Genomic DNA, 19,322 nt, shown 5'->3' on the forward strand with positions numbered 1-19,322 from the left:
ATTGATCTAAATATATTACTAATCCCCATTTTTGTGTCCTTTTTGTAGATGGGAAGCTTTGTTCCTAAAATCCAGACTAATGAGTGACCCGAAATAGCAAAGAGAGAAGAAAAATGTCAATAGGAAGCGCCTGGCGACGCGAAGCCAGCGCCAGGCGGAACAGACCGCCAGCCACGCGCCAGCCAAGCGCCAGACAGGCGCTACTGTAGTCACCGCCTGGCGGCACTTAGTCACCGCCGGACGGCAGCGGGAAGAATTGCCCACTGTTTGGTGTCTTGCGCCTGGCGGTGAGACCCTTCCGCCAGGCGCCCTTTTTCGCTGATGTGTCAAGTGACCCCTTTTTCTTCTGTTTTCGCGGAGGGAATCTGATCTTTGGCATTTTGGAGGCACGAAGAACACATTTGGAGAGCTTGGAGGAGTGCTAGGGCTTGTGGGAACAGCTCCATCTTCCTCTTTGTATCTCTTTCTCTTCCATCTCTTCCATTTTTAAGCTTGAGCTCTCCATGGCAATGGAGAGCTAAACCCATTTTTGTTGGGGTTAGATGTAGCCACGAAACTCTTGTGTAAATGCAAATGTTTTGATTATATATATGACTCTTTCATTAATTGCTAGTCTTCTTATTTCTTCACTTAAAGCTTGCATTGATTTAGCCATCTCTTGCATGATTTTTGGTTCATGGGGTGTGAAAATATCTTTTGAAACCTAGATTTGGAATAAGAGAACTCAATGGAGCTTGTACCTAGGAATGGGGCTTGACCCATTGGTTGTCTTAAGCCCTTGTGCATAAAGCAAATTTGCTTATTAAGAGTTCAAGGAATTGACTTTTAATAAGGAAATTTAGGCTCAATCTTTTAAGGAATTAGGGTTTGAGTAATGTTGTGGGTTAGCATTAGCATATTAATGAAGAGGATGTTAAATTGTAGTTGCATGAGAGCATAGTTGGTGAATTCTAACCCCGGCAATATCAAGTCACATCATTTCTAATCTTTTCCACTCACTAAGTGCCTTTAACTTTCAAAGTTCAATTTTAATTATTTATGCAAAGTTTAATTTCATACATTAAAACTCAAAATATGGATTTATTCATTAGTTTAAATTAGTCACTAATTACGCAATTAATTAGTATACACGAGTCTCTTGGGAAACGATATTCCGGTCTTACCGGTTACTACTTGCGCGACTTGGTACACTTGCCAAAGTCTTTAACAAGTTTTTGGCGCCGTTGCCGGGGACCCGTGTCTAATACTAAACTATTGTGTGATTTTTGACTTATTTAGACTTAAATTCTTTTGTGCATATTTACTGTTTTTGTTTACTTTTTTTTACACACATTAATTTTGGGCTAACTTGTAGTTCGAGCTTGCTTCTGTTGTTGCTCTATAGTTTATGCAGGGTAGGATCCGTACAAGGAGGACTGCATCTTCAGAACCACTCCTTGTTGATCCCGAGATAGAGAAAACTGCCCGTAGAAGCAATAGTGCCACAAGGAGAAGACGAGCTCAAGCACAACAAGTTGTCCATCACTCTTCTGCTTCAGACACTCTTTCATCTACTTCTCAGAATCCTGATCCTTTGCCAGAAGAAGAAATGGTAGACAATCCTCATGGTGATGGTAGAGGTCGTGAAAGACGCACTTTGGAAGATTATGCAGCGTTCACAGACCATGTTAACTTCAACAGTATTGCTAGGCCAACTGTCAATGCCACCAACATGGAGATGAAGCCAGCTCTTATTCATCTGGTGCAGAGTAATCAGTTCAATGGCCTGTCTCATGAGAATCCCTACACTCATCTGGCCACATTCTTGGAGATATGCAATACTGTGAAGATCCATCAAGTTCCTGATGAAGCCATACGCCTGAGTCTCTTCCCGTTCTCACTAGCAGGACCTGCAAAAGCTTGGTTGAATTCCTTTCCTGAAAATAGCCTCACTAACTGGGATGATGTGGTTGCAAAGTTCTTGAGCAAATATTTTCCCCAGTCCAAGGTTAACAAGGGAAAGCAGGAAATCTCGACATTTCAACAAGATATGGATGAGTCATTGGGCCAAGCATGGGATAGATTCAAGGGACTGTTGAGGAAGACTCCCATTCATGGGTTTGATCAACCTACACAGCTCACTCTTTTCTTGGCAGGACTTAAATCCCAGTCAAAGCTTATGTTGGATGCCTCTGCCGGTGGGAGTATCAAGTGGAAGACGCTAGAGGAAGCTTATGAGTTAATAGAGAATATGGCAGCTAATGATAATGAAGCCTATACTGAGAGAGCCCATTCTCAAAAGAAGGGTATTCTAGAGCTTCAATCTCAAGATGCTCTATTGGCTCAAAACAAGATTATGACTCAGCAGCTGGAGACCCTGATGAAGAAATTGTCACAACTTCCTCAAGAGCTTCAAAATGCCTCTGTAGCTCAACTCCAACAAGTGCAAAGTTGTGAGTTATGTGGAGGAAACCATACCAATGGGCAATGTGCTATGTCAAGCACATCTCAAGAGGAAGTTAGTTATTTGGGCAATCAAGGCCGATCAGGGAACTATAATCAAGGATGGAAACTTCACCAAAACATGGGCCAAGCAGGACCTTCCAATAGGCCCCCACATCAACAAACTTACCAACATCCCTCTTTAACTGACAGAACCTCAAAGCTTGAGGACATGATGCAACAGTTCTTGCAAATGTCAATTCAAAATCAAAAGAACATTGATGCATCAATAAAAAACTTGGAGGTGCAAGTGGGGCAATTAGCCAAGCAATTGGCTGATCAACGAGGAAGTTCTTTTTCCGCCAACACCGAAGCCAACCCCAAAGAGCAATGTAAGGCCATCTTCACTCGAAGTGGAAAGGAGGTTGGGCTAGGTTCTAAAGAAAAGGTGGAGGCTAAAGAAAAGAAAAAGAATGAAGAAGCGATTCAAGAGGAAGAAGTTGATGAAGAAATTGTAGCAGAGGAGGAAGTTAATAAAAGAGAGGAAAATGAAAAAGAGAAAAAGAAAAAAGAGAAAGTTGTTGTGAAACCCCTTCCCTATCCTCAAAATCCTTCAAGAAAAGAGAAAGAGAGACAGTTAGCTCGGTTCAAAGACATATTCAAGCAGCTTGAGATCAAGATTCCCTTTTCTGAAGCACTGCAACAAATACCCTCTTATGCAAAGTTCATGAAGGAATTCCTTGGCAAAAAGAAGAAGTACATAGAAGAGGAAACTATTGAAGTGCAAGGGAATTGTAGTGCCATAATTCAGAAAAATCTTCCTCCAAAATTCAAGGATCCGGGTAGCTTCACCATCCCTTGCACCATTGGAAATCAAGATATGGGAAAAGCTGTTGTTGACTTAGGGGCTAGCATTAATTTGATGCCCCTATCTATGCTTAGAAAGATTGGTGGTCTCGAAGCCAAGCCAACAAGGATGACCTTGCAACTAGCAGATAACTCAATCAAATACCCTTATGGCGTGGTGGAAGATGTGGTGGTGCAGATAGATAAGCTCAAGTTCCCGGTTGATTTTGTGGTGATGGAAATGGAGAAAGATGAAGGGGTACCACTCATTCTTGGGAGGCCATTCATGAAGACAGCCAAGGTTGTCATCAATGTGGATGAGGGAACGCTGAAATTGAAGGACCAAGATGAGGAAGTGAATTTCAACGTTTTTGAAGCTGTGCAAGAATCAACTGATGAAGAAACTAGTCTTAAGGCCATCAATGAAGTCTTATCTGTGACTAGTAGACCGTGGCAAGCTTCTAAGTTGCTTGGAAAGTGCTCAAATTGTTTCTCTGCAAAAGTGAATGAAGAGAGGGAAGAGAAAGATGATGCTCTAGTTCACCACCACTCTTTGATGGGGACTAATGGACTTAGACCTGGCCAACCAATTGTGATGAGAAAGGAACATTTGAAGATTTCTCCTAGAAGATTCAAGTCAAATTGGGCAAGGCTGTGGGTTATTAGAGACATCAAAGTTGATGGAAGAATTGAAATTGAAGCTCCTTATTCTAGAAGAACTAAATTGGTGACTAGTGATCAATTGAAGTTGTATAGGTGTGAGGTTGGGAAGGAGCACACCAAAAGCAACAACCAAGCTTAAGCGCCTTATCCGTCAGGCTCGTGACGTTAAACAAGTGCTTCCTGGGAGGCAACCCAGTGCTCTAAACTCATTCTAGCTTTTAAATTTCGTTTTTAAGATAGCTTTGTGTTTTTATGCATGTGTGAAGTGTGTTAGCATAGGTTGTTGTGTTTGAATTGATGTTTAAACTTTGTGCTAATTTTGTTGCATGCATTTGTGAATTTGTGGAAGCATAGCCTAGAATGTTGTTAAGCATGTTTAGTTTTAGGATGGTGTTAGCATGTGCTAGTTGTAGCATTTTGAATTGAGTTTAGCCTTTGTGCATCATAGAATGTGGTAGTGTAAAATTGGGTTTGTGAGAATAGTAGCAGCATAGCTTGTGTAGTAAATTCATATCTTAAGTTAAGTTTTGCATGTGTTTTGTGAATTAAATGTTTTTGCTTGAGTGTGAATGCTTGTTTTAAAGTTGGAAAAGCTTGAAAAAGATGCTTGCAAGAGTGAAAGGTTGGGTGGAGTACAGTAGAGTCAAAACCAACCCATACATAAGCCAAAAACACAAAATTCCACCACTGCAGCTTAACCGCCTGGCGGTGCATTCCCTCCCGCCAGGCGCCATCTGTCAAATAAGCCACTGGTACACTTGCCAAAGTCTTTAACAGTAATCGATTACAGGCTTTGGTAATCGATTACATTGAACAAATTTGGGGTTGTGTAATCGATTACGGTGGTATGAGATGTCTAAATTTTGGTAATTGTAATCGATTACACTTTCATGGTAATCGATTACCACACACTTTCATGATAACAATTTTTTTTTAGCCTTTGTACTGCATTGATAAGAAACTTTAACATATTCCATTAATTAAAGAAAAATAAAATGAGAAATAAGTTGCACATAACTTCAAATGGAAAGCAAAATAAAAAATAAAAAAAGATTTACGGCAACCATCTTATCTTCTTCTTCCCCGGTGATCCACAAACCATCCAGAATTGATATCTTGGTATTCTTCGAAAGGTGTTGGTGGTCTGATGTCTCTAGTTTGGATGAAAAGCTCGATATAGGAAGAGATGCGCGGTTTTTTGACAGATTGGTCTAGACTTTGTACGTGTGTCCAATAACTGATCATTTGTGAAACATCAAAGTCACATTTGATTTCCGCGGTGTCATGATATAGTCGTCTGTTGCGTATTGTTGAAAGGCGACGATAGTCAATTTGTTTGACAACTCTACGGTCACCACACTCCACTAATTGAGTTACGGTTTGTAATAATTCATTGTAGGTGCAATCATGTCTGATGGAGAAGGTTTTCGTGGAATCGGAACGAAACTCAAGACCAAAACCTAATCGACTCTCTATGATACCAGCACCCCTTAAAGGTCCACCAAAATAAAAATAGTTGATGAAGTTGGGAGAGAGTTTGAGGATGATGATGATGGGGTGTTTGTAGTTAAAAGAGAAAGGATTTCTTCAGGTGATCTTGTGAAGGTGACGTACAATTCAATCATGGTGTTCAAAGGGAAAAAAGACTTACATTCCAACATTTGAAAAACATGTTCATCTGTCTTTATTTCAAATGCGTCATAGACAATATTTCCTTCAGAAGTCATTGTGGGTCGTCTGAAGTATAGGTTGTTAATGGTTGTGTGTGACTGGCTTGGAATGGCTGCACAAACTCTTTGCTTCAGCATGTTGTATGTGCAGTTGTATGGAATGCGAACAATCTCCAGAGTCTGGCATATGAACTTCGCCCCATCCTCACAGAGTTTGATTTCACCGTTTGTGTATAAGGCAGCTATGTAAGAATTGGAGAAATCATGCGACTCTGTTATGCCAAACATTTCAGGGGAAAATTGTTCCATCTTTGGGTTTTCTATTAACAAAGAAAAAGAGGAAGGAGATGTCAAGCAATTGATGTGTTGAAAAGTTGAAAGTTTGCATTTGATGTAGTGTGGGGATGTGGTTTTTATAAGCATAGTAGTTGCACAATTATTGAGTGAATGAAGAAAGACAAAATGATAAAGGTTGAATTCATTATGTACATATGCAATTGTCATATTGAAATAATACACATACAAAGTACAATATTGTCCCATAATGTGATAACTTTATTTCACAACAACATTATTCAACGGTGGTTGCATGTGCCGCATGGTGGCCTTCATGTCGGTCGTCGAGGACGTCTCTCAGGTTGTGGGGGAGGAGGGGGTGACTCACTTTCGTCATCAGTATCTTCCATTTCCACAAATTCAGAACCTCCTTCTGACACATTAAATGGAATTTCAGGTCTGTAGTATGGTTGTGAAGACGAGGCACCTCGGTATGCAGATGGTGGAGTTAGTGCTGATGTCCCAAACATTTGTGATGGAACACCCCCATAGCTGGAAATGTGTGGGCCAACTGAACCACCATAACATTGCGCTGGACTTGATCCAAAGTTTGAAGGTGCTGGAAAAAAACCATATGAACTGGGAACCTGTTGAGATGACGATGGAGGATGCATTATGTGATCCCAATTCCCAAATCCAGCAGATACATTTTGTGACTGAAGGAGGCTGGAAAAAGGTGTATCCGGACGAAACTGCTGATGTGAAGGCGGATTCTGATATTGCTCCGGCATGTCATACTAATACAAAATATAAAAAATTAAATTTTATTATTTAAAATCAATTATAATAAAAAATTTAATTAACATGCAGGGAATGAAAAATTGATTCTCACTTCATCATCGGATGATTGCGCATTAGCCGTTATATACCGAATGGTATAATTTATGTACCATTGCATGTAGGGCGAGTTATCACGCAGATGGCCACTTTTGGTGAAAGGTTCGCCCTGAACAATGGAATTATGGCGATTATTCCATAGCATGATAAAGTGATGGTGATATTGCCTCCAATTAATTTCCCCTCTTCTTCGGAGATCAATTCGGTGAACCTCATCCAGGTTCATCGGGTCGCATGGGATGTTTTGTCGCCAACCAAACTGTCTAACTACCCGGTCAACTTGGTGCAATTCAACCGTCGCAAAACATATAAGAGGAACCAATGCCCGACTAATTGGAGAAACATTTATTATTATCATGCGATTAACATGTGGCTGTCGATATGGTGTCCATAAAAACTGCAAAAATTAGTGTTAATAATTTGAAAAGAAAAAACTAAGGGAATTTCAAGGAACAAAATACTAGAGCATGGATTGATAATGAACCTGCTTTGGTTGAATTTGATCAAATTTTATCCGGAAACCAACCACAGTTGTTTGGTCATGGAACACAGAACGTGTTTGTCGACACCATCTCACACTTAAGGGAAACGCAAGCCCAGCCACAATCTCGTCCTCCGTGACTGGTTGTATTTCTGGAGAGATGCATGTAAATCTCTCCCACGCCCAACACTGGAGCAATAACATGCATCCACCAATGTTGTCTTGATGGAATTTTGTGCTGTGATCCAGTGCACAATAGAGGCATGCCAATACTGCGGAACCCCAACTAAAATTTGAAATATGCTCCAAATCTGTTAACAATGGCAAGAACATAAAATGCACGAGACTGGCTGATGTATCCGGCATCAACATGCTGCCAATCAAAATGAGAATGTGTGCTCGTGCATACTGTCCAACTGTAGCCAGTGTTGCGTCATCCGGTAATTCTCGGAATCTGCTATTTAGCCATGATAGCTTTATTCAGTTCCCTGTAAACATATTTTCGGGAGGAATATCCCCCAATAAATCTTGACACAGTTGTAGTAGGTTTCCAGAACTTCCACCGGTGACGGGTTCACCATCAATTGGCATCCCCAGTTGCAGTGAAACATCTTCCAGGGTAACAGTTGTTTCTCCGAGTGGCATGTGAAAGGTGTGAGTTTCAGCCCTCCACCTTTCACATAATGCTGTTACCATTAGGTGGTTAATCTCCATATTACTCACTTTCAGAACGTGACCAAAACCAGCTGCATCAATTACCATTCTGACCCTAGGGTCAATAAGATCTGTATGTTTTAGTATCCAGATAGAATGGCGTCATGGTCGGAGGACCCTCTCGTTTCCTTCCCAAATGTGGTTGGTGATGTGATCGTCTTGATGACGCAACACGGACAAGTTTGCTGGGAGGTTGTTGTTCTGAGCCATAATAAACTACATAAAAGTTTATGAAAATATTAACAGAATATCATTTGAACTTAATCACTAACAAAACAAACAAAAAACAAATAATCATAAAATTTACCGAACCTGTTAGGAAAACGGAGGACAAATAAATTTTTCTACGCTACAAATCCAACTACTACAGGAAGGCAATGAAGTATTCAGTGATGTGAATGTTGCACCTCATATGGATACTTAAACTACCTCACCACACTATTCACTCACATGCCTTACTTCTCATTTTTCTCTCTCTCACGTACTCCACCACCTGTCTAAAAAATAGGACCCTATTTTCCTATACCTCCATGCACACCACCACATGGCTCCCTATGTTTGCCACTCAAACCTTCTCTTCAATAATAATCACTTTTTCAGAGAATCTCATACTATTTCTCACATTTGCAGGTAGCAGAAACATTTCCAATCAAACCATTATTGTGAATACTATCATGTACAACAAAAAAGGATGCATTATTTTCAATAGTAATGTGCAGAAGCGTGATTTAATTTGACGACAGAAGCGTGAATTTGTAATAGTATCATGGCAGGTGCAGTCCAGGAATCACGCCGAATCGAAAAAATGTAAGAAGAAAACGTGCTTGGGGGGCACGTTTTCTGAATAGAAAACGTATGGGGGGGGCACGTTTTTAAAGTAGAAAACGTGTGGGGGGGCACGTTTTCTAGTAGAAAACGTGTGGGGGTGCACGTTTTCTAAAAAAATTATTTTTTTTTTCCTTTTCACACCCCTTAACCCCTCCTTTTGCACACCAACCCACTCCAATTCTTTGTAGTAACTAAAACACTTATATATTCTACCACACTACCATTGTTTCTCTTATCAAAAGTTCTCTGCATACAAGCTTCACATCTGAAATTTTCTGATCTATTTTTCGATCTAAAAAATTCGGGTCTAAACTTTCATACCAACCTGTTCAAAATGAGTTCCTGGAATTATGGAGGATCTTCTTCGTCTAATCCAATCGATGACGAACCTATCATTCCAGACATTGTCGAAGAGTTTACTTCCGATGATTTTGAGGAAGACAATGCAGACAATCAAGAAATTGTCCCGATTCCTCCTATGGATTATAATCCCTATGGGGAAGTCCAACTACAAGAACGCATGCAATTCGATTCTAAAGAGGCAACGGTGTCTGCCATCAAACATTATCACATCACTAATGGATACAGCTTCAATGTGGTAGAATCAAAACCGCATCTTTATGTTGCACGATGCATCCATTACAACAATGGATGTCAATGGCGTCTGAGGGCTAGTTATAGTAAAATCCGACATCATTGAGAAATCAAGTCCATTGATGGTACACATACGTGTTTCTCTACATTAATGTCACAAGATCACTGCAATCTAGATTCGACCCAAATTGCTTCCATTGTTTTTCATTTGGTCCGCACAAATCCAAGCATTCGCATCAAAAGCTTGGTCGCTGACATCAAAAGTCGTTACGGATACACAGTCACATATAGAAGAGCATAGATTGCAAAGGAGAAAGCAATAACAATGGAGTATGGTGATTGGGACCAATCTTATAATGAAGTTCCCAAATGGTTACTAGCTGCCTAACAAACCAATCCTGGGACAATTTTTCAACTTTCCGGTCCTCCAGTTAATATTGATGCTGAGGATGGAAGTTCCACATACATTATGAAACGTTGCTTCTGGGCATTTGGACCTTGCATTGAAGGTTTTAAGTATTGTAAACTTGTTGTTCAAGTGGATGGAACCTTTTTAACAGGCAGATATCATGCCACCTTGCTAACTGCAATTGCTCAAGATGGAAATAGAAACATATTTCATTTGGCATTTGCAATAGTAGAAGGTGAGACAAAGGAGGCATTGATTTGATTTTTTCAACTACTACAAGAGCATGTAACTCCTCAGCCAAATCTCTGCCTAATTACTGATAGAGGCAAGGGAATTTTGTCAGCCCTACGATCGGAAGAAGTTGACTGGGAATCAGACAATCTTCACTCTGTCTACTGCATACGTCATCTGGGTTCCAACTTCAACAACCGCTTTAAAAATGCCGATCTCAAGAAACAATTCATTAACTTGGGTACAACATTTTCCTAACTTTAAATTCCAGATGCACAAAATATTTCCTATACATAATACTTTTTCATTTCATTTTATATTTCTTTTTCACAGCTTATGAAGTCAAACAACCTACCGTGCAAGCAAAACTTTCAGCTATGAGGTCCCAATTCCCACAAACAGTAGCTTGGATTGATAAAATCCCCTTACATAAGTGGTCTCAGGCTTATGATGGGGGGCGCAGGTACATGCACATGACAACAAACTTGGCGGAGTGCATGAACTCTGTGCTTAAGGGGGCTCGCTCATTACCTATCTGTGCACTTTTGAAAATTACATTTCAAAACATAAATGCTTGGTTTGTTGAACGCGGCTTACAGGCAGACTCTATGTTAAGAGCTGGACATCAATATCCAGAAGATGTCACAACCTTGCTCCAACAAAATCAACAGAAATCTGCATATTGTCATGTTCAACGCTACGATCGAGATAATTCAGAATTCGAGGTGCAAGAGATATCGAGCCCCCATTACTATCGGCCAAAACCAATCTCATTCACTGTCAGATTAAACGATTGGTGGTGTGATTGTGGTCACTTCCAAGCTAGTCGATTACCCTGTCAGCACGTCATAGCTGTTTGTTCTTTTGGTCACATGCCACTTTCAAATTTTATCGATCTAGTTTACACCCTTGATAACATAAATAAGGCTTATCAAGTCCAATTCCACCCCCTGCGAAATGAGGACTATTGGTCAACATATACAGGTCCTAATTTCAATCCAGACCCCCAAACTAGGCGTAAGGCTTCGGGACGACCTACAAGGACTAGGATCCATAACGAAATGGATCAACCCGTTACGGATAAGCCAAAAAAATGCTCTTATTGTCGCATTGAGGGTCATCATAGGGGACAATGTCCATTTCGCCAATAATTTGTACATTTTTTATTTCAATTAATTTAATTTTCAATGTTTTTTTCTTCTTTCTACAATGTTAAAACTAAGACAATTTTCTATGAACATTAATATTTCTTATGCCTTCATCAACTACAAGTTCAAATACTTTATTCTTTTATGGACCAACAAAACTTTATCAAATGAGAACAAATTATTATGCTCGCCTCTGTATCCAATTCTAATTTAACAACTTTGTTTTTCAAAATTTGTACTGTAATCGATTACAATGGTATTGTAATCGATTACAATTCACTCGAACAATACACCCAGAAAACTGCAACACATGCAGTAATCGATTACAGCCTGCGGTAATCGATTACTCAATGAAAAACGTATTCCCCCCCCCCCCCCCCCCCCCCACAATTTCATCTAAAAACGTGCACCCCCCAAACGATTTCCTTTCAATGTCGTTCCCCTCCACACGATTTCCTTTGAATGTCGTCCACCCCCCACGCGATTTCGCTCGTTGACAAAATCAGACCGAATAACGTTCGGGGATTACACGATTTCTTCTTAACGAAAACGTTCACCCCCAAAACGTTTTGCCTAGTTCTGTAATTTTTAAAAAATTTGCCTATATCCGTAATAAACCATACTCATTTGCCTAGAAGGGAAAAAAAACCGACAATTCACGTACGATCCATCATTGCCTTTTTGATTCTCATCCTTTGCAACAGTAATTTATAATATTATTAGACTCATATAATACCACACGTTATTTTTCATACCCAGTAATTTACTACCTATTGATAACTTTCTCAACACAAAATATGTTTACCTGTGCATTTCCCAAGTCATCCCAGAGTCGAAGAATTGTTGTCGGGGAAGAAATGATGGCAGGGATTCTGTCTATTATCTCAATATTTTCCTCGGTTAATCTCTCACCCAAAAGAAAGAAAGTGTGAACCATCACAATGTGCACTCCAGAGCTTACTGTCCCATAGGAAGGCTTTGCACAGACTCTTCCGCTGCACAAAAATCATCATATATTTTACATTCTATATGATCATCAAGATATCAATGTTTCATTATGATAAAATTCTCAATATGTACATATAAACCAAACTTCTTGCATATGCATGACTGAAAAATTCACATGAATCTTAGTAAACTAAGGATTTACAGTAGATATGATTTTAGGATGATGAGAGAGAACATAGATTAACAATGATGCTGTAAATAGTTTATCTGTTGCCCCTTTTTTCTCTTACAATCGCTTCCTTTCGATTGCCACAATATCTTGATATTAAAATTGAAAATGTATTTTGTAGTAGTGTTAGGGTATAGACAAGGGAAATGAGAAAAGGATAGAATTCTTAAATTTGTGGGACTCACATTATCTATGGCTGCTGACTCATTGGTTAATTTCAGATTGCAGCGATGTGCTTAAATAATCATCATACAATCCTTGTATATTATGAGATATAAGACAAACGCCATCCTTTCAAATTAAACACATTTCCTCGGAATATATAGCTTGCATTAAGTAAATTTACTTTTGTTCAAAAACATTTATCTGTTAACAGTAATGGCGTCCCATGAAATTATCTTTTTTTATGTTTTAATTTGACTCATGAGAAAAAAAAAACTAAACATAATGAAAGTTTTGCCATGGAAAAGTAAAATTTGAATACAATGTTGAAATCATTTGAAGGTTCAAATGGTTATTGAAAACGCCTTTGCAAGCATGCCATAATTATTTTTCATTCCGTTGCAAACTCTATCTTTATGTCCTGAATTGTGACAGGTCCACCGTATTTTGGCACCAACGTCACCACAATGGTATCATCATCTTCAGCTTCCAAGTCTTCTAACAAATCCGTTATTCCCAGTCTAAGACAGGTTTTGACCATCTTGTTTCTGTTCATAGTATGTGACACACTCACAAAGCTTCCTGCAAACTCACTATTGCCTGGGTTGATCTCCTCTTCATCTTCGTCGTTGATAAACACATCAAACTTCAAATCTTTTTCCATATCAAACTCAATTCCATCAATCACCAACACTTCTTCCTCTTCTTCCTTCTCCTCCTGGCTCCTCGACAGCTTTGGCCTCTTCACAACAGTGCTTACCTTTGAATTCAAAATCAGAGGAAACGTTACACTCGTAGCCTCAGCAGCTCGTGCTGCACTAACTCCAAAACTTTCTGCAAATGCCACCTTCTTCTTAGCTTTAGCTTTAGATTTAGATGTTCTAGGCTTAGGCTTCTCGCGGAGCCATGGAATTTCAACATCTTTGTAAACATACCCCAACTTTTTGGTGTCACATGAATCTTTCACCTTTACACGCACAAGGTTCTTGTTCTCATCATAGAAATAAAAGATAGATTCCAGCCAATCCTTATCTGTGAAATCCCTTCTCTTCCCACGTGGTAATGTTTTCCATATGTTCCACATTCTATCGACGTTGGCATGGTGAGCATAGAAAAGGGGGTCTCTTCCAGCTGAATAGAAGACTCCCAAGTCCTCACGGTGAGGCTGTCTCGGATCACCAGTCCAAACGTGAACTGGAGTATGAGGAACAGTCTCTAAGGACCCAGCACCCCCAGGTTCACCACCAGCACGATAAGGGCTTCCTAGGAAGAGCGATGGGATTTTCCCACACGAGACAACACTTTTATACATTGTAGCGAGGTTATTAGAGATTTGCTGTTTTGGACTTTGACTGGCGTCTTTGTTTTTGTTGTAGTCTAGGTTTACAAGAGTTGGTGGTTGATGATCAACATTCCGGCGAGGGTCATATAGAGGGGAGTTTGTATCTGTGAAAATGGAAGGGATTACCATGCCACCGTAAGGGTTGTCCCAGTTCCAATATGGAATAGAAAAATCTGGGTCATTAATCAAGCTTCCCAGTATTCTCTCATAGAAATAAAGGTACCAACGATGGAAAGGGAAGAATAGCCAGGAACCGTGGACTTTGTAGTCAAGTTCAGGGAACCCAACTTGGTGATAGGCATCATTGCAGTAAGCACAGTGGATATTAGCTTGTTGGGTGAAACTACGAGGGTCATCAGGAGGAAGGGCTTTCATCTTACTCAGAGCTTTCTGATACTTGGCTACGTAGGTATCATCCACATACTGAGCAGCTGGTCTAACCCTAGGGGTTCTTCTGGGTCGTGGAAACTTGAAATCTATGATGTTTGAATATTTTGGAGGGCAACAATTGGTGGGTGGTACATCTGATGGTAACTCCGGTAGGCCACAACCTTTGAGGTTAGGGGAAGTTGGAGCAGCAATGGCGAAAGGATTGTCTGCAAGAGTGGAAGCACCGTACAGTCCTCCAAACCCAATCAGAACGTTCCTCCTATTGTGTGATGCTTTTGGTTCTTCATTTGGTACATTGTGGTTGGTGTGGCATGAGACTTTGTAGAGATGGTGGCGTTTTGGTTTGCGATGTTTGGTGAGGTGTGGGAAGGAAGAAGAAGATGATGAAGAAAGGGGAATGGGGAGTGATGTAATGGAGATACAAGGCATGATGTTGATCTTCTTCTGACTCCAACTCATCTACCACATATCCTTTTTATGGTCACATTGCAACAACCTTGCTCTTGCCCAGATAAAAAAACGGATTATTAAGATATTTTCCCAACCATCACATCAAATAATAACTCAAACCAAATAATGTAATAATGTAAGTTTAGAATACATAAATAGGAAAATTATATTTTGGAAAAAAAATTTTCAAAGTTGACAAAATTACTAGAATTAAAATAGATTATCATTTTATTTTTTAACTAAAATAAAATAATAAAATAATATTTTTTTAACTTAAATTGATAATTTGTCAAAAATTTGTTAGAAAAAACTTTGTTAACCTATCTTTTCCCTACATAAATATGTGTATCTATAGTAGGTTTTATAAGGGTAATTTAGGTTTAAAGTTTTTTTTTTTTTTATAGATTTGTTGTTTCTTTTAAAATGTACCGGTTATTTCAGATGATTTATTAAAAATCTACCATCAAATAGAAAAGAAAACAGATTTTAAATATATAAATACAAACTTAAATTAACCTAAGTGAATAATGTTTTTTGTTTGGAAAATATTTTTTTACTACAATTTTTTCTGAAAATCTTAGGTATTATTTTTTAAATGATTTTCCATTTTTTTATTTTTCTATTTTTAATATTCTAAAACTACTTAAACAATACCACAGTAAAATAAAATTGTCAAACTATAATAATGATATCTTTTGTTTTACATATCACCACATACTTAAAACCTTATCCTCTACGAAGAACAGTCGTTTCAAATTATTTAACTATTTCCTATACGTCTGATATGAAAAGACAAAATTTAACATTAAAATTCTTACACGTGAAATAATTTGATACACGTGTATATATGTATATAATAATTTTATTGGCCAATATAGTATTGAAATGTTGAAATACTTTGCAATGTAGAACAATAATAATTATACAACTATTTTACATAATCTTCGTCGACATTATAATTTCAAATATCCACGTTATATACAACTATTGAAATTTAAGTTTATGCTTTTTATTTGTAATAAAATTATAATTTCCATTTTCCATTTACAATTACTTTTATTATATTATAAATTTTTTAAATTTGTATATTACTTATAATTAAAAAATTATTATATTTCTATTTTAAATGTTCTAATTTTATAAAATAATATTTTTTAATTAATCATCTTTCGATTTTAATTTATAGTCGTTCTTATCTAATTTTAAGCTTAATTAATTTGATATTTTTAATTGAGTTTTTATTAAAAAATATTATATTGAATACTCTAATTTCATTAATTTGATCTTATTCTATACAATCTCCTCTCACTCAGAAGCTAACTAATTCTTTCTCTCTCAAAATACAAACATACTAATAAGTGAATTTGACCAAGAGGAAATGAGTGAGATAATCTCAACAATGAAATACTTAAACAAAAAATATAAAATATTTTTAACATTCAGTAGAATAAAATATTTTAATAGAACTCGATTGAGAAAAACTAAACTTTATTTAATAGATTATTTTCAAAATCAAAACTTTTTTAAAAAAATTTGAACTCCATTCTATAATCAATTAAAAATTTGTTAGACAAAAAATAATTCAAAAAATAGAAATGTTGAAAAATCAAGCTAGCTTCGAATAGTGTGATGTAACATCCCAATTGAATATTACAAATTTAAATAATAAAATAAAGAATTAATAAATAGATCTCATTTATTGAAATGTCAATTCTCGAAAACGCGGAAAATTTAAAACTTTATTTCAATGACAAATACTCTTAAATTCATACTTATAGAATTTCAAATAAAATATTCAAATTTGATAATATAAAATTTTACAATTTATTCCAAAAGCATAATAAAACTCTAGTAAAAACTCTTCTCCCAAGACTAGCCCTGCTCTGGATCTACACCTCACCAGATCCACCTACAACATCATCTACTCTCGTGTGTCACGTACACGATTATCGCTAAACACAAGCAAATAGGGTGAGATAACAATAAAAATAATCATATATACAAGCGGGTTGGACCTGAATGTATCTATGTTGAAAGTATGCTCAAAAACCCTAAACTGCAAACATATGGATATTTCGTTCGTGTACCTTGGAATGCCAATTGGAGGAAATCCAAGGTTAAAACAATTCTGGCAGCCCATGATTGAGAATGTTAGCAGGCGATTAGCTATCTGGAAAGGGAAACTTATAAGTATGGATGGCCGAGTATATTTAATTAAATTTGTTCTATTTGTTCTGCCTCTATACTATTTGTCCTTTATAAAATGCCAAAATACGTGAGCAACAAACTCCTAAAAATGCAAAGAAACTTCCTTTGGGGTTGGAGTTCGGAAACTAAGAAAATAGTATGGGTCAAATGGGATAATATATGAAGATCAAAGGAGGCAGGGGGACTTGGCATAAGGAACATTCAAAATTTTAATGATGCACTCTTAGCCAAATGGAAATGGAGATTAGGTACGAAGGATAATGGGTTATGGAAACAGGTCCTAGAGTCAAAGTATGGGTCGTGGAGAAACCTTAATGATCCTATTGTATTGAAGTTTGCTTCAAGATGGTGCATAGACACCCATAAGGTGTGTGGGGGCACGTTGCAAGGTCTTTGGTTTGATAATACCATTGAGTGAGTGTTAGGTGATGGGAAAAAAGTGAAGTTCTGGGAAGACAAATGGGTAGGGGAAGAAACACTTAAAAGTAGGTTTCTGAGGATGTACATGATATCAGATTGTAAAGATGGTGCTATTGGGGAGGTCGGTCACTGGGAGGACAATGTCTGGCATTGGGACTTATTATGGAGGAGACCACGATTTATGTGGGAATCAACTATTGAGAAACAACTCCTCCTCGTTATTGATGGGCCACGGTTACGAAAGGGGTATTTTGATACTTGGAAATGGAAAGAATATGAGGATGGGATATACTCAGTAAAGACAGCTTATAAAGCACTGCAGAAAACTGTTGAAGAAGTACAGAACAATGAGTTCAAAATGCTGTGGAGCACAAGAGTAACTCCTAAGGCTCAAATACTAGGATGGAGAGCATTCTTGGATAAATTACCGACTAAGGATAACTTGCTTAAGAGGGGGATTGAACTACAACATAGTCTTTGTAATGCACACGAAGAGACTGCAGACCATCTATTTTTCTCTTGTAGGGTGACCCAAATAGTATGGAATATGTGTGACAGGTGGTTGGGGTTATGCATTGTGCACCATATTAAAGCCAGGATCAACTTTCAACACTTCCATATTTTTTACTTTAATAGTAGACAAAATCTTGCTTTGCAAGGAATGTGGTTAGCTATTATAGGAAAAATTTGGAACCATAAGAACAGTGTAATCTTTAAACAAAGGAACGATGTAATCTTTAAACAAAGGAACCCTATAGAAATCTTTAGTCAAGCTCAAATGACAGCTTGGGCGTGGATAAAACAACTACCTTGTTCTCCTATAGTGATTGGTGCTTATCCCCACATACATGTCTAATATCTCTGGTATTGATTCTAATAATTAGAATTACAACTTTCTCAAACTAGATCCGCCACTGAACCTACTAGTATTCTCCACATACAAAATTAAATGAATAAAGCAATTGTGAGTGGATCTTGTGGATATAGAATAAGCCAAACAATTAGAAGAGATGAGGAAAAAATGTGCAACAAAATAAAAATAAATGATTATGAAACTAAAGACAAATAGTATAATATATATATATATATATATATATATATATATATATATATATATATATATATATATATATATATAAATAAACAGGGGTCGTTTAATGACTTATGTCATCTAATGCTTAGAACCCGGTGAATATAATTTATGTATACGTCCAATATCTTAACTCGTCTAATACTTAGACTCTTTTAATGCTAAGACTTAACCTTTGCATTTTCCATACTTCCTACCAATACTTAACACAAGGCCATGCACGCCCACCAAGGCCCATACATGCCAACGCACGCCCACGAATGCACATGCGTGATTATGCACGCCCATGCATGCCTATACACATGCACACACACATAGAATTTAAATATTATGAATATTATTTTAAGAAAATGCTGAGTCTGGTTTCTCTACCTGGTTTCTCTACCGAGGTTTTTTATGTTGTGTTCTACTGAGCATTAAAAATACATTATTTTGGTGTTTTAAAGATAACTTTAATATATTTTAAAACTTTAAAATTAATGACCATCAATGTATTTTAAAAGCACAGTAGAGGAACAACATACAAAAATCAATAGAGAATTCAAACTTGAAATTGACTTATTAGAAATTATTATTTCTAATAATTTAATTAAATAAAAATAAAGTTATTAAAACTCTCATGTAGGTTGCAGGCTAATCCACAAACTCGTGGGGGCTAAATGTTATGCAAGATGGGCCTAAGAAATTATACTACATTTCTTATGTGGGACGGGTTGGGCCAATATGCTTTTTATGACCAAATGCGAGGTAGGCTAAAATGGGCTGAGTCGACTTGCATTGTAATCCCTATATTGGTTACAACATATCTTTAGTCTCTTAAAAATCTAAAACCAAGAGAAATAAATAATAGAATTTTCATAATACTCTATTGCAAAACATACTTGCATACTTGTATTTATTGATGA

At 37.5% G+C, this 19,322-nt stretch overlaps 4 protein-coding genes across 4 annotated transcripts; 2 read left to right on the forward strand and 2 right to left on the reverse strand.

The window, feature by feature from the left end:
• The first annotated feature begins 1,683 nt into the window (after window positions 1-1,683).
• On the forward strand, window positions 1,684-4,069 carry LOC146887462 (uncharacterized). The gene has a single exon (XM_085671544.1). The coding sequence runs from the start codon at window positions 1,712-1,714 to the stop codon at window positions 4,067-4,069; it is 2,358 nt and encodes a 785-aa protein (XP_085527670.1). The 5' UTR covers window positions 1,684-1,711.
• A 1,431-nt stretch (window positions 4,070-5,500) lies between these two features.
• Window positions 5,501-12,640, reverse strand: LOC114178714 (serine/threonine-protein phosphatase 7 long form homolog). The gene is made up of 4 exons (XM_085670397.1): window positions 11,984-12,640; window positions 7,258-8,184; window positions 6,769-7,170; window positions 5,501-6,673 (listed from the first exon to the last, which is right to left on the reverse strand). The coding sequence occupies exons 2-4, from the start codon at window positions 7,624-7,626 to the stop codon at window positions 6,209-6,211; spliced, it is 1,236 nt and encodes a 411-aa protein (XP_085526523.1). The 5' UTR covers window positions 7,627-8,184; window positions 11,984-12,640; the 3' UTR covers window positions 5,501-6,208.
• Window positions 9,131-11,181, forward strand: LOC146887463 (uncharacterized). The gene is made up of 4 exons (XM_085671546.1): window positions 9,131-9,476; window positions 9,951-10,034; window positions 10,143-10,271; window positions 10,364-11,181. Exons 1-4 carry the CDS (start codon window positions 9,131-9,133, stop codon window positions 11,179-11,181), a joined length of 1,377 nt encoding a protein of 458 aa, XP_085527672.1.
• A 154-nt stretch (window positions 12,641-12,794) lies between the features above and the next one.
• On the reverse strand, window positions 12,795-14,723 carry LOC114178711 (polyphenol oxidase, chloroplastic-like). The gene has a single exon (XM_028064764.2). It carries the CDS (start codon window positions 14,706-14,708, stop codon window positions 12,909-12,911), a length of 1,800 nt encoding a protein of 599 aa, XP_027920565.1. The 5' UTR covers window positions 14,709-14,723; the 3' UTR covers window positions 12,795-12,908.
• Window positions 14,724-19,322: the final 4,599 nt, after the last annotated feature.

The sequence above is a fragment of the Vigna unguiculata genome, chromosome 3, assembly GCF_037176805.1.
Source record: "Vigna unguiculata cultivar grain cowpea cultivar isolate G323 ecotype 2 chromosome 3, ASM3717680v1, whole genome shotgun sequence".
Classification (NCBI taxonomy): domain Eukaryota; kingdom Viridiplantae; phylum Streptophyta; class Magnoliopsida; order Fabales; family Fabaceae; genus Vigna; species Vigna unguiculata.